The 15,393-nt window shown below is 40.6% G+C and overlaps 4 protein-coding genes across 4 annotated transcripts in view; 2 read left to right on the top strand and 2 right to left on the bottom strand.

Moving 5' to 3' along the window:
• The window catches only part of pitpnc1a (phosphatidylinositol transfer protein cytoplasmic 1a), a 68,824-nt gene extending 66,086 nt beyond the window's left edge, over positions 1-2,738 (top strand). Inside the window, exon 9 of the mRNA XM_063471726.1 lies at positions 1,478-2,738. Coding sequence (XP_063327796.1) covers positions 1,478-1,788 — 311 coding nt within the window. The 3' untranslated portion in view covers positions 1,789-2,738. The remainder of the gene's footprint in view (positions 1-1,477) is intronic.
• Positions 2,739-2,869: 131 nt separating this feature from the next.
• On the bottom strand, positions 2,870-7,769 carry slc25a19 (solute carrier family 25 member 19). The gene is made up of 7 exons (XM_063470618.1): positions 7,663-7,769; positions 6,242-6,400; positions 5,745-5,900; positions 5,475-5,645; positions 4,167-4,347; positions 3,967-4,097; positions 2,870-3,878 (listed from the first exon to the last, which is right to left on the bottom strand). Exons 2-7 carry the CDS (start codon positions 6,371-6,373, stop codon positions 3,663-3,665), a joined length of 987 nt encoding a protein of 328 aa, XP_063326688.1. The 5' UTR covers positions 6,374-6,400; positions 7,663-7,769; the 3' UTR covers positions 2,870-3,662.
• Positions 7,770-8,027: 258 nt separating this feature from the next.
• Positions 8,028-12,204, top strand: mif4gdb (MIF4G domain containing b). The gene is made up of 6 exons (XM_063471730.1): positions 8,028-8,118; positions 8,680-8,798; positions 8,883-8,992; positions 9,090-9,245; positions 9,698-9,790; positions 10,633-12,204. Exons 2-6 carry the CDS (start codon positions 8,720-8,722, stop codon positions 10,858-10,860), a joined length of 666 nt encoding a protein of 221 aa, XP_063327800.1. The 5' UTR covers positions 8,028-8,118; positions 8,680-8,719; the 3' UTR covers positions 10,861-12,204.
• A 36-nt stretch (positions 12,205-12,240) lies between these two features.
• Positions 12,241-15,392, bottom strand: mrps7 (mitochondrial ribosomal protein S7). The gene is made up of 5 exons (XM_063471731.1): positions 15,337-15,392; positions 13,510-13,701; positions 13,357-13,420; positions 13,094-13,261; positions 12,241-12,665 (listed from the first exon to the last, which is right to left on the bottom strand). Exons 1-5 carry the CDS (start codon positions 15,378-15,380, stop codon positions 12,444-12,446), a joined length of 690 nt encoding a protein of 229 aa, XP_063327801.1. The 5' UTR covers positions 15,381-15,392; the 3' UTR covers positions 12,241-12,443.
• Position 15,393: the final 1 nt, after the last annotated feature.

Raw genomic sequence — 15,393 nt, 5'->3', positions numbered from 1 at the left:
ACATAAATCTTCCCATTTTAAGATGGAGATCATAGACTGTATGCAAAGGATGGACATAGCTAGCATGACATTATCAATTTGTTTATTAATTTCATCAATTTTTAGCTTTGTGACCATCTCCATCTGGTGTTTTTGGAGTTGGAAATATTTGGATATATTTGTCATATTTGGACATGAGCATAGCGTGCTAAGTTATCAACTAAATGTTAGCAAGCTCTTTTTAGCAGGGTGTATGCATGCACTGTATGGGTACCGTGCACAGGAACAGATACCTGTTAATAATTCGAAATTGGGTAAATACTAGAACCTCCGCCACCAAAAACAGAGAAAAGACTTCCTGAATGGCCTGTTAGGACAATTAACCACGAATGATAAGATATAAAATGTTCCACACACTAGATGGGTGACTCCAATTAGCTGTAGTGTCACCTCTGCTAATTGGTTATGCCACATCCTACCTCCTCCTACAGAAGTGCAGCTGGTTTGCGTATTTTTGAAACTATATTTTAGAAACTTGGATTTTTCATCTTGTTGATGTCAGAGGTTAGAAGAGAGTGCCCAGACTGCTTTTATAGGAAGAGAACATTAACTCAAATTCTCATTATAATCAAGGTATGAAGAACAGCATCTCTGATTGTGCAACATGTCAAACTGTAGAGCAGATGGACTACAACAGCAAAAGACCACAGGTGTGACTACTGTCAGCTAAGAACAGGAAACTGAGAGTACAGTTTTCTCCTGACACGTATTCCCCTTGAAGCAGTTAGTTGTAAGACCTTGAGAAACCTGTGTGCAATTCCACTAATATTTCCACATTTGCAGCCTCACCACATTAAATAAATCTGCAAAGTCCCATTTCCAAAAAACTCGAGATGCTGTGTACATTGAAAATACAAAGAACGCAATCACTTGTAAATCTTAAACTCATATTTTATTAACTGTAGAACACAGAAACCATATCAAATGTACCAAAGTAAGAAAAACATTAGCTCATTTTGAATTTGATGGCAGCAACACGTCTCAAAACAGTTGGGACAGAGCCCTGTTTACTGCTGTGTAGCATCCTCTCTTTTTTAACCACGAACATCTGGGAACTTAAAGATACGATCTGCTTGATTTTCTAATGTCTTAACAGTCCTGGGTCTTCTTAGCTCCATTTCATATTTCATGATGGGTCAAATGGTTTTAAGAGGTGAAAGGCCTGAACCGCAGGCAGGCCAGTTCAGCACCCCACTTCTACTACTACTAAGCTCTGTTGTGAAACACATCTGTTTAAATATTTGATGTGTTTTCTATGTTTTATTGTTAATAAATTATGTGTTTATTAGAATTGCAGATCACTGTACTTATATCACATAAAAACTGCATTAAAATCTAATAAAAACAATTCTAAAGATTCCTTGTCTCTCTTATATGGGGACAGGGATAGCTCAGTAGGCATTATTATTAATATTATGTCACTGCCCCAACCCAACAGACATGACCATGGATGAAGTAAGAGAGTATGAGCGTGCCACGCAGGAAGCCACCAACCTGAAGATTGGCACTTTCCCCCCTACCATTTCCATCTCAGAGAACCCCCTGCCATCTAGCACCCGCAGCGGACCCAACAGCGCCCCGTCCACTCCCCTCTCCACCGAAGCCCCTGATTTCCTGTCAGTGCCCAAAGAGCGACCCCGGAAGAAGTCAGCTCCAGAGACTTTGACCCTACCTGATCCAGGCCGCAGGGATTCACTCTTCAAGCTTCCAAGCTTTTTCTCCTGGAACTCCAGTCCGCAACCAGAATGAGAGCAGGGCTAAGCCGCTGTTAAACACCCCTGACCTGCGTATTAGTGAAGGATGCCTACCCAGCACATCCTGCAATGTTCCCTCAGCCATCTGAAGAAGAAGTGACTGTCCTGGTGATCCCAGCCCCTCAGCCGACTCGCCGGCGTTCCAGCAAAGCCAACAGCTCTCAGACTGCCTTTACAGGTACAGCTAGGCATCCACAGGAAGGCCCGCCAAGTGTAAAGGTGTAGTAAATCCCAGCGAGAGTCCAACAAAAGCACCTGCAGGCTCCTCATCCTTCACTTCTCCTTAGAAAACAGCCAGTCTGCACCTTTCATTAATCAGTATGGAGTCCAATTAGCCTGACTGAGTGTAGCATACATTCCTGAAATCGTTTTATCCCACAGAGTGTCACTTTGTTTTCATCCAAGCTCAGGGTGTGTTGGTGAAAAGATATCTAGAGACTCAGTGCACATAAACTTAACATTTGTTTTCTGCTTTATCTTTAAACATCTCTGGCTTTGTTCATTTATTTGGTAACTGAATTATGTAGTTGGGACTCTTGTTGGCCACTGTAACAGTTGAGTATTATGGTTTTCACAGTCAGATGTAAGGTGATTGTGTATTCTTGTATATACTGTATGAAAAATATAAATGTGACTAATTCAAAAAGAATATCACATCAAGTGATGAAGCTGCTCTGACATTTCTGTAATGTGTCTCAGCAGCCATGATGTCTTCATGAAACAGCATGATTCTTGACTACCGGGGCTGCCCTTAAATATTTGTGAACTGAATGTTTTCCTTATCTGAGCCTCATATGTGATGTCGTGTTTTACAGGAGTTTTTACAGACTTGGTCATGTGGTGTTGTTTTGCTGCTGTATTGACTTCATTGTGGTTTTATTGTGTTCACTTACTGTCATACTATTGATGGGTTTTGTATTCAGTAAATGAAAGTAAATACTGCTGCATCCGTTACTGTGTGAAGAGTTTGTTAATGTGATCTATCTGAATGGAAAGACAGGCTTGTGGCTCATTCAAATGCAACTTTGGAAACCAAGTCATGCTGTATAAATTAGAATTAGAATACTTTATTGATCTCAGAGGAAATTTTGTGGCCAGATATGCTCCAAGACAGTAAGAACAGTAACTAACAAGTTAAATTAGCAGTATTAAATAAGACAATATATTGCGAAGGTGTCAAAAGGCGTACGATTCATACGCACACCTCTAGTGAACACTATGTTCACCCTGGTCTACACACCACACATGCAAACACAATTCCTTAATCAAAACTTTATTGAAAAAATAATAACATCATAGTGTTCAGCAGACACATTGACACAACTGCTTTAACAGTTTAACGTAACACAACAAACTAACTGAACTCTCAGTTAGCAGTCCCTCCCATACCCAGTGCTGTTTTGTCCTCCATAATATATAATGCAATAAATATTAAGTGCTTTTTTTTTGTCTGTGCACAAAACCAACACACAATCCCAAAGCTAAAGCTTAATTTTGTTGTATTCTCTTCTTGCAACTTAATGAAGTCAAACAATTTGTGTAAAATGACACAAAATGCTCAAAGTGTGCAAAGTTCAGTTTGAATATTCAATGCTAACACTTATCTTTTTAAAGCAAGTATCCACAAACCTTGAAATCCCACATTAAATTCATGTTTTTAAAAAAATCCAGCTCTTTTACGACACACACTCAAATAACATCACAAAAACAAACATAATGTAGTAATTTTTCTGTCGTGATATATAAACACAACAGAAACAAATGATGATATTGACCCAGTTGACACATTTTTTCAGTGCAAGAAAATAACAAGGCATAAGTTAGTTTCCAATGTGCGTGATTGTGTGTGTTGCTTCCCCCCCGCCTTCATCATCTTCTGTTAAAGTCTTTGGTGATGACATTTGTTCCCTGTTTCTCCTTGAAGTTATGCATGGCGTTGATGAAAAATTCATACCAAAAAAAGGTGAAGCCTGTTGACAGCGCAGCTTTTATGAGACTGGGGGACAGGCCTTTGAAGAATCCTCGGAAGCCCTCCTCTTTGGCTATTTGAACCATGCAGTCGAGCAGACCTCTGTAGCTCCGCACCTGCACAGAACAGACAGAAGACAATGCTTCACCATTAAACCCAGAGTGCTTAATCAAATATGATGAAACATGCTGTTGAGGAGCTTACCTGTCCAAAGTGAGCTCTGGCTGCTTCAAAGCCCCCCACCTGCAGTCTCTTCTTGAACAGATCGAAGGGGTACGTGATTGTTTTGCTGATCATTCCAGCTCCACTCCCACAGACCAGGCTTTTTAAGTTTCCTTGAACATAGACATAAAAAGTGACCCTGTGCATGTGTAAACGCTGCACAAATAAGAGTTTCCACTCACCTCCCGAGTTCCCAGCTTTGGGTCGTGGAGCCAACAACTTTTTAAAGATGTTGTAGAAGAAGAACTGCAGACCAGCGTAAGGAAACACAGCCATGAGCGTTGGTGACAGGCCGCGGTAAAATGTTAGCGTTCCTTCTGATCGCCACATTGTAGACACAGCATGTCGCAGGTTCCTGTACACCTGGAAATGAAAAACTGGGTTTCAGCAGTATACAGTGAATGATTCTGCCTGAGGCAGGAATTAGAGAATATTTAACATGCTTTATGAATATTTCATCGTTGTAAGACTTGAAATGGCCTTCAATGCTGTTGGTAGTGTGGGAAACAAAAACCTGTGTCCAAATCCTCAAATATTTCTACATTCCCCTAATTAAACACATTTGGATATCTCTATCCTCAACAGACAAGTGAGCAAAAATCAATACTGGATGCCCGTGATCATTTCGGTTCCTCAGGCGGCATGATTCTGTCATGGAAATCAGTGCATGGGCTCAGGAACACTTCCAGAAATCATTACATGATCCACAAATGTAGGTTAAAGCTCCATTGTGCAAAGATAACGTCATATGTAAATGCCACCTTCTTCTCTGAACCAAAGCTCATTTAAAATGGACTTTGGCAAAGTGGAAAACCTGTTCTGTGGACAGACTAAACAAAACTTTTAACTTTTTTTTGGAAAATATTGATGCTGCATTCTGCAGACTAAAGAGCAGAGGCACCATCTGCGTTGTTATCAGAGCTCAGTTCACAAATCTGCACCTCTGGTATGGCGGTGCGTTAGTGTCTCTGGAATTGGCACCACTGCACCACTGATGCTGAAAAAATATATACAGGTTGTAGAGCGATATGTGTTTTCACTTAGGCAACGTCTTTTTCAGAGAAGGTCCTGCATACTTCAGCAAGACATATGCTAAACTAAATACTGCATCTATTTGTATGTAAAGGTTTTAGAACAACATGTGCTCCCATCCATACAAAATCCAGCAGACAATTACAGCCTGAACAGCCTGTTACAAAGTGGTAAACAATATGTTATAAGATACGTTTCTGTTATCAAATTTAAAATGATTTAACATTTTTCTTAAAAATTTCCCAGTTTAAACACTTACTATATTTTCTGTATTCTTTAGTGAAAAAATGTGACTTTATAAGATGTGCAAGTCATGGCCTTCTGTTTTTATTTACATTTTTCACAATGTACCAAGTTTTTTGAAACTGGGACTGCAAAATAAAAACCTGTATGATGAGCTGATGTATGAAATTCTGTCAAACATTGACAGCGACAGGATCAGCAATGATTAGTCCCACCTTGGGTTCTCCCTGAGCTGCGAAGCGTGTCCGCAGTGTGTCCAGAGGCTGGCAAACCACTGTGGCAGAGCAGGCTGCCAAGCCGCCACAGACGAAGTGAACGCCTGCTGTCTGGCTGTCATACGGCGTTTTCTCATGGACCAACTCTGTCAGAAACTCAAAACTCGCAAACTGCAAATTGGACACAATAAAAGCAACTGTGTTGTTGAGATTGTTTAGAGTAATATAATTGTTCTGCTTAGCCTGCAGTTCACAGTTTGCAGGTTGTACCTGGACAGCTCCGTAGCAGATAGAGAGGAGCTGTGCCGGGATGTGGCCCTTCCAGAAAGCAGACAGTCCCTCCTCTGAATGAATGCAGCGTGTTGCCTGAAATATCCCATAGTACTTCCCCTCTGGTGTTTTTAAAGACACGCGCTCTATCTGCAGCTACAGGGGGGGGGGGGGGGGGGGGGGGGGGGGGAAATACAGATAAGAACACAACTCACGACCTGCATCTATCAGGCTTCAAAAATCTCTTGAGTTCTGTGAAGAGATTAAGGTTGTTTTAAAAAATAAATAAATAAAAATACACATTACTGTGTGAACAGTGTGGTACTGAATGCAAATGTTTGCACATGCTTTTAGTATTAGTACAGTCACCAATTGAAAGGTCACAGCTGCTACTTCACTGTAATCTTCAAAGTCAGCACGAATCCTCACTTCTGTGCTCTCTTCTCTCACCATTTAGACCAAGTCTGACATGTCCTAAAACAAGTACACATCCTTACCTGAAATCTGATTTTAATGACATCAAAAGGACTGATGAGGGCTCTGGTGACCATCCCAGCAGCTGAACCAGCGAAGGCCGCCTCCTCTGGGGACAGAGGTGCACCCTGGACACCAGGGTCATAGCCCACCATGTCTCTACAGCCTCAGATTTCTAGAAACTAATGAGACAAATGACCAACCCTTTGTTCAGTTTGACACAGTTAAAAACAAACTTTAATTCAAGTTTAAATAGATAAAGATAATCTTAACTGCATCATGTTTGATGAGATGAGCTTGTTTTGTATGTATAATCTTAAGCACAGGTGTTTCAAAACTGTATTAAAGTGAGTATTTTGATATTTATAATAACAGTCACATGCTAGATGTTATAAAACCTCCAGTTTGGTTTTGGGGGATGGACTTTAGAACAATACACAGTAATATATAACTCCTTTTTTTTCTATATACTTTTCAATGAAAATGAGAAATGGGTGCAGCAATTTACTGAAACGTGCTAACATACATGGAAATGCAGAATATATATTTTGTAGATTTTTTGTTCTGTTCTAACAAGCTTGAAAGTCAATGTTTGGTATGACCACCTTTATTATACATCACAGCCTGAAGTCTCTTAGAAAAGCTTTCTTGTAATTTCTTTAAGTAGTCTTCAGGAGAAGTTCCCCATGCATGTTTGGAATCACTGTCATTCTGAAAGCCTCCACCATGTTTTACAGATGGCTTTTCTCCTTGTCTCCCTTCCTTAAGCATGGCTTCTTGACATCCACACTTACACTGAGACTATTTACAAGGAGACTTCCGTGAAAAGTTGATGGATCACCTGCAGGGTCAGTTGGATCTCTCGTGCCCTGTGTCGGTCTTTACTATTTCTTACTGACATGGCTTTCATTTGCCACCCACCAGTCCAGTTTCCTCAAATGTTTTAAGGATACACAACAATGGTTGATAACTTAATTCGTGTGCCCTTTTATGCCTGAATGACTCATATGCCAGTGTTCAGTGGTTCAACAAACAAACAAAATTTTATAAGCCTGGAGAACTATTGCTCACACCACTAAAAAAATTTCAAGTATGTCTGGCTCCTCCGAAGTAAAGTATAAAGAAACGAAACGACGGGTGGCTCAAGACGTTTTCCCAGCAGCTGTTTCCATGACATTACATTTACAGCTTCACCCATGTCATTCGTGTTTTGTCAGGTGTCTGTTAATGGCTCGTTTTCTTCCATGTTCACCATTTATATAATTATAACACAACCATAAAATGCCATAAAGACCAGAAAAGTTAAAAAGAAAAAAAAGACATGTGGAGGACATATAATAAGACCTTGGAAGTAACTAAGCTAAGCTAAGCTAAGGTAAACTAAGAACAGAGCAGGGATTAACTTGGCTATAATGGTAACAGAAGCAGACAAATATCACCGTACCTTCATAAATACCACATCAGCTCCAACAGTGAACCTCAACTGGTACAGTTCAAAATTAGTAGAACAGGAACAGGTTTCTACTACTTGCTAGCACGCTCCTAATATTACTGCCGGGTCGGAAGAGATTCTCCAAGATGACATATCACGTCAAGATAAGTCCGTGCCTCACTACACCGTGTCAAATTCAGCAAGCAACTACTTAAAACTCGCATTCTCTTTTATTTAAGACATCTATGGCGTAGACAGGCCTCGAAAGTACAAGACTAAGGGCTTCGTTTACGTTAACTTTGGGTTAGGCGAAGACCATAGGCTCTGCGGCGAAGAAAAGAGAGGAGGGACTCATCTTTCTGTTGATACTTCATCTTCGAAAGGTTAGGGTTGCGTCGAAGAAACGCTGCCTACCAGAGCATACCCCTACCTACCTGAGCGTAGATGTGACAAATTGGCATTAAATAGGTATAATTGTCACATAATAATCCTCCAATTTTTGGTCAATTATTTAACCACCGTTTTCTTTCAGTTCGGGAAAGTATTTACCCATTTGTACCTTTCAGCGGGCGGTTATAACACAAGTGTAGGCTGGGTATTAAACTCCACTCTGATTCGTTAGCGTCAATGCTAGCCGTTAACGTTTGGTTTCCACTACAGCTGTAATGGTTGTTGTTAATGTTGTTGAAAACGAAGCTACCGTTAGATGAAATTTTACGTGTTCTTACACTAAACTAACGTTACCTAGTTGAATATGGAATATGGAAGTAACATTGGTGAAGATAACTTGGCTCATGCTTGGTTGGGTGTTCGGTGAACTTTTTAGTTGACCTGGGTTGTATAATCCCCTCCATCCCTCAGTGAATGAGCTGCGGCCGGGGGCCAGCCAATTTGATGACTGTACAGTATTTTACATGTATTGTGGTCACCAAAAGTGCCCGGATGTCTCCGGCTGTGGCCTTTTGATCTGTTTTTGAAAAGCTTATATTCTGCATGAAAACGCCTGCAGTAACTGTCTGATTTCCACAGGTGACAGCCCTCCCGTGTAATTTGTTTACTTGCATCTGTAATGGAAAACTCTGCTGAAGACTACCGGATCCAGTCATTTGACCTGGACACGCAGAGGTTACTAAAAACAGCCTTGAAAGGTCAGCCTTCAACTTCTTCATGTGTGTCATTTTTGGAAGCTGTAAAAAAGAAAAAAGCACTTAAACATATTCTCTCTTTTTTAGATCCATCTCTGGTGAACCTGGAGAAAGTATCCAACATCATTGTGGATCAGTCTTTGAAGGACCCCGTGTTCAGCAAAGAGGCTGGGCGTATTTGCTACACTATAGTGCAGGTCAGTAAGTCCCACCTATATATTACATTCAAGCTCCCACTTTTTGTCCACCCTCCCACTGTTATCTGTCTGACACTTTGCTTGACACTTTCTGCAGGCTGAAGCCAAGCAGAACAATGGAAACGTGTTCAGGAGACACTTGTTGAACCGACTCCAGCAGGAGTTCAAAGAACGCGAGGAGATGAGGGCACGCTCTCTGCAGGAGTGGGTGTGCTATGTCACGTTCATCTGCAACATCTTCGACTACCTCAAAGTAAGAGCCAGAGAGAGTTTTGAGTATTAAAATTTAGGAAGGGGAAACCGATTCCGATTAAAAGTGGAACCTTTTCATTGTCCTTATTAAGAGGACTTGGGGGTCCTAATATGTTCACTGCAGCACATTTAAGTGTCCAGGAACAACCACTAAAATTTGAAAAGATGCTAATTATGCTGCTTCTAAAATCTAGGTCATGTCTCATTTTCATTTAGTAAGGGGTTTATTCATTGGCAGTGTAAAGATGAGCCTGAAAGGTGTGGTTCTAACACACTCAGGTTTCATCCATGCTTGGAGCCACTGGCATTTTAAACAGAGTGATCCTTATTGTAAGACTACTCAATCCTGGCTTTTGTGTAAGAGAAATCAGAGTCAAGGACTTAACACAGTTTCCTTTTGTTTTATGTTGATAATACTGAGCTGCTGTAAGGACTCTCCACACTGTTTTTTAGGTGAACAACATGCCGATGGTGGCCCTGGTTCATCCTGTGTATGACTGCCTGATGAGGTTGGCCAAACCAGACGCTCTAATGAATGAGGATGAGGTGAGGGCGATATCTGGAGAAAGTATTTATCAGTCATTGGCATATAAGTATAAAAGTGCTATAGTGGTTTTCAGGACTGATTGGGGGAGTGGGGTTGCTTTGTATAGTCAGTCGATATACCTCCTGTTCCAGTAGGTGTTTTTGTCTGACTACAAGTGCATATAAATCCAAAAAGGCTAATAAAAAACTAAATCATCTCAATTGATTGCTGAAGCTTTCGTAATTGCATTTTGGCCAGTGAACTTCCACTTTTTTCTGCATGGTAGAACAGTCACCTTTCATTTTAAAGGTTAAAAAGACTTTAATAGCCATTTTTCTATAAAGTAGCCAAAGGGTTGTAATTTTGAGGAAGACCTCACATTGTTGTGTACAAATGTTTACAAATATGTGTGTATATGAAGAGAGATTATTTCATGACTTTTAACTTAATTTCAGTTGAATTTTAAATTCTATATAATATAGATACGTGGCAAAGGCATACTTTTTAGTGCTTAATTTATGCTACCACGCTTGTGTGCGTATTTGCCTATGAAGCACCTACACAGAAAATTTTCAACCACTGCAAAGGGGCTCCCATGCCATCCTCCAGCATCCTAACTGCACATTGTTTGACATGGATGACACTGTGTTGATTAGTTGAAAAGTGGGCCAGAGAAGCACCAAAAAACCCATCAAAGATTTTAAAAAATGCAGTATGAGAAGCATGGCCTCTTTTAGTTTTACTTCAGCCCACATCTGGGCAGTCCATAGCTGCTGACAGTTTACCCTAACCACAGCGAAACATAATCTCCCCTTTAGTGTGACGTTCGTTTTTACTGAGGCGTCGCCACCTTTCTCCACAGGTGGACTGTCTGGTGGTGCAGCTGCATCGCATCGGAGAGCAGCTGGAGAAGGCAGACAGCCAGCGGATGAATGACCTGTTCTTCCTGCTGCGGGACGGCTTTCTCCTCCAGGAGGGCCTCACGTCCATGGCCCGCCTGCTGCTGCTGGAGATCCTGGAATTCAGGGCCGGAGGTTGGATGCTCAGCAGCACCGCTCACAAGTACTACTACAGTGAAATAGCTGACTAGGACTCAAGGAGCAGGGCGCTGAGCACTAGAGCCTTCAAGCACCTTGGACACTACTCAAGCGCCATTGATTACAAAACCAGCTTTTTGAGGATAGATAGCAATATCTACCAGGCAATCTGAGGAGGAGTTTGAGAAGATGGTGATTTCTCTAAAAAGACTAATACAATGTTCCTGAAGCGTGCTGTGGATGTGGAATGTGCAATAGGTCACGCGGAGCTGAAGTTGAGTTAACGAGGTTTGACCACATTCAGGTTCACTTTGTTTCAAAGATGTTTGTGTTCAGGTTTGATGCAGCTAGAGGAGCTGAGGCAAATTTGTTTTGTTTTTTACATTTTTAATCATTCTAGCATTCCTGTTTTGAGAGAATATTGCAACCTAAGTTTACCAAATCCAAATGACATTCCAGTCAGATGAAACCTGATTTGATTATTTTGATATTTTAGTGTAAACTAAAAATTTTGAAAAGGTTTTAAATTGCGATGGGAAGAGTTTCTGCTTACTTTGTCCTGTAAAACTCCTGTTAGTGATCAGTTTGGCAGAGTCCTAATTCAGGGATTTATTTTATTTTTGTTACTAACAGCAGACCAAGCAATTGGTTAAACCGCTTTTCTGCAGAAACAACAGATTCCTTGATATAAAATATTTGTTAAACAAGCTGCGCCGATGTAACTTGAATACCATCACATGGTACCAACGACTCCATAAAGACCGACATGTTTATTTTTACCTTAAGAGGCAGAGGGATCTGTTTTCTTCTCCTTTATCGAAGCTCCTTTTGCAGGTCAGTTATGATTGCAAAGCTCATAAAAAAGTGTTTTTTCAAAACAATTTAACTTCTCTTTACACCAGCAACACTACATTTGATAGTCCACCATGGCTTTCAGGAGTTTGCTCAGGCATAGGTGCCCTGCTGTTAAAATATTACATCTTTCAAATGTGGTCGTTTTCATAACCATGATCTGTAGAATGTATGTTGAAATTTGACTTTAAGGCAGTCTGACAATGATAAAAACAAAGAAGTTACTTAAAAGCCGCTCACAGATGCACTGAAGTATTTTGTCTCCTAAAATCATTTTCTTTGTTAGTGTAGGGAGATTTAAATTTCAGCCGTTGGGTTTTTTTTTCTTACAAATTCTTGGGTCAAATTAACAAAACCAAGAAAAACATAAGTTTGTGTGTTAAACTGCAATGAGTCAAAGAAGGACTTAACCAAATCCCTAAATGACTCCACAGACCTGACTGTAACATGAATCTATTTTTTACTACACTTTCCATTTTTTCTTTTTTATGATTGGGTTGTGCATTAAATGAAAGTTTGTTCTAATAAATCTTTGTAAGTTTGTATTATTTGCGTTTATTATTGCAAATACACACTTGTACACAGTACAGCTTCATTAATACAAAAGTGACAGTAAGCCATGTTCAGTTCTTCTTTATATACGCTTCATCTCTCTGACAGCATTTTACAGTCCAAATGATTTTCACATGTCAGCACTTTGAGCTGCTGCGGCTCTTTGCAGCCAACCTGACTTCTGTCCAGTCTGTTAGTCATCAGATTTCAGTCGACGCCGTTTCGCTGCTTTCTACCACCAGCGGTAGTGAGCATAGGCTCTGTTGGCTTCAGCCATTTTGTGCAGCTCGTACTTCTTCTTGATCACGTTGCCCTCTTTGCCAAAGGCTGCCAGCAGCTCCTGGGAGAGTTTTTCATACATGTGCGTGCGTCGGTGTTTGTTGTCCCGGCACTCTGTGATCATCCACTTCATGGCGAGGAAGCGCCGCCTGTTGTCCGTGAGTGGAATGGGCACCTGGGTGGGGTCAGAGGCCAAAGTAATGCAATTACTAACCTTTATGCTTTGCGGATATAAGATCAGCAGATGTGTCTAAAAAGCAAACCACAAAGACAAACTGTGTGTCCCATTTTTAAAGTGTGGAAGCTGTTGAAAAGCATCATTTGTCCCGTCTCCCTCCTCTCATCAGTTATGGCAGATAGATGCCCCTCCCTGGTGCCAATACAGCTGGAGATTTTTTCCCGTTAAAGGGGAGTTTTTCCTTCCCACTGTCACCAAATACTTTCTCATAAGGGTCATGTGACTGTTGGGCTTTTCTCTATATTATTGTAGAGTCTTTATGTTGCCTTGAGGCAACTTGTGACTTGGCTCTATATAAATAAAACTGAATTGAATCTTATTTTTCTGTGTTTTCTGTGCAGGCAATGGTGTGTGTCATTACTGACCTGGTAGTATTTTCCACCTTTCTGTATGCTGGCTAGCCCAACGACAGGCTTGCAGTTCTCCAGAGCCTGATGAAAGATGGTGTAGGGGTTACACTCGATCGCTTCCCTCTCCCCCTCAGAAGCTTTGTGATACTTCTCCACCTGCTTCTTCTTTATGTTCTCCAGCGTCTAAACACAAGACAAGTAGTAGTTATCTATTTACCGTTTATTTAGACTGCTGTTGACATCTCTGCTATTTATTATTACATTGTTTTTTTTTTTACCTGTGTCATGATCTCTCTAGCCAAAACCTTGTTTCCATGTTCCATCATCATGTTGATGAATTTACTGAAAAACAAAGACAAAAATCATCACCTGACATGAACATTCCTATGCACACATCTTTCCTGTTGTTGTGAGCTGAGATGTGAGTCTACCTGACGACTGGGTCATCAAAAACAGAGCTTGTGACCCCGCTGGTGGCTGCCTTGATGGGCCTGAGGGCCTTGAGCTCACGCTGTTCCTTCTCCTCGGCACTCAGCTCCGTTTCTGGTCGGCTGTAGGCCTCCTTGCTGACTTCAGGCTCCAGATAATAAGGGTTGTATCTGCTCCATCTCACCAGGAACACTCTGCAAACAAATGACAGAACAGAGTTTCTCAAAGTTACGGGGTAGTTTGTGTCTGCAGACAGACCTCACTGTCAGCTGAAGAAAAAAAAACTTAAACTAATCCTAATCTATCAAAAAAAATCCTTTTTGTGTTTCTCTAAAGCAAATGGTTATGATTGGGGTCATCGCCAAGTATAACTCACAGAGTTAATCGATTGGACCATTTGCAAGGAATCGATCACATTAAAACTGTTCAAATTTTTTTCACTTTCCTATGGTCACGTATCCTTGAAAACCCTGCTGTAAAACACAAGGCTAAAACCCAAGTACACAGTAAACAGCACCACTAAATAAATCCAATAACAGCCTGTCAATACACAGCAGAAATGTCTATGTGAATCAGGGATTTCTTCATTATTTGTCAGTCAATCACCAAAAATTCTAGTATTTCTTCTTCTTTTTTTAAAATTTAGGTTCTCTCAGCTTCTTCCCAGAATTATATAGCTGTGAACTAAATATCTGGGTTACAGGCTGCTGGTCAAACAAAGCAAGATACTCTAAAAGATGTCCACAGTCACCACCCACTTCATTTGACACACCTTGCTAGTACTGGGTTGCCTTTTGCATTAATTTTCAATTTTTTTGGCATAAATTCAAAAAGGTGTTGGAAACATTCCTCAGAGATTTGGGTCCATATTGACATGACAGCACACACAGTTGCTGCAGATTTGTCACACATCCATTATGTGAATCTCTTGTTCTATCACAAACTAACGATGGTTTATTGGAGATGAGATCTGGTGACTGTGGCAAGTTTGAGATCATGTGAGCTTTGTGACTTGGAGCATTCAGGAAGCAGCAAACCGAAGATGATTAACTTGGTCATAAAGAGATGGACGTGATCAGCAAAAACACTCAGGTATGCTGTGGTGTTTAAATGAAAGTCGGTGCTAAGGTGCTCAAGGAAAAATATCCACTACACCAATGCTGACCCTACCATCCAAACGTCGCAGCAGAAATCAAGACTCATTACACCAGGTAACGTATTTCCAATCTTTTTTGTCCAATTTTGTTGAGTCTGTGTAAATTGTAGCCTCATTTTCCTGTTCTTAGCTGACAGAGATGGCAGCCGGTGAGGACTTCTGCAACTGGAGCTCATCTGCTTCACCTGTCTTCCTTATTCCGATAGTCAGTTTGAACTTGAGCCGGTCGTCTTGACCATGTCTAAATGAACTCAGTTGGTGCCATGTGATTGGCTGAATAGATATTTTGTTAACGAGCAGCTGAACAGCTGTACCTAAAAACAAACGGCCGATGAGTATATTTGCTGATTTGTTTTATAAATAATAAAAAATAATAAGTGAAAACATGCAGATATTAATTACATGTGGGATCCATTTATCATTATTTTCAAAACGATAAGATAATCTATTGATAAAGAAAGAAATTGTCAATTCTGCCTTAATAAAAATAAAAATAAAAATGTGCTAAACGCTGCACCCGTGCCTTTACCTCTCTGGGGGACTGGTTTAAATGTAATACCACAGCTAGTTAGTTTAATCTGTAGTCACTCAAATTATATTAATGTATAAATAGCGTACAACTCGAAACCGCCAGCTAATGTGTTCGTAAAAGGCTTTTTTTTTTTTTTTTTACCTCGGCGTCCAAGGTTTTAATAATCCTGAGATGGAAGCAGCCATCTTGAAAGTGTGA

The sequence above is a fragment of the Pelmatolapia mariae genome, linkage group LG4, assembly GCF_036321145.2.
Source record: "Pelmatolapia mariae isolate MD_Pm_ZW linkage group LG4, Pm_UMD_F_2, whole genome shotgun sequence".
Lineage (NCBI taxonomy): Eukaryota > Metazoa > Chordata > Actinopteri > Cichliformes > Cichlidae > Pelmatolapia > Pelmatolapia mariae.
This window is presented reverse-complemented; position numbering and strand designations above follow the sequence as displayed.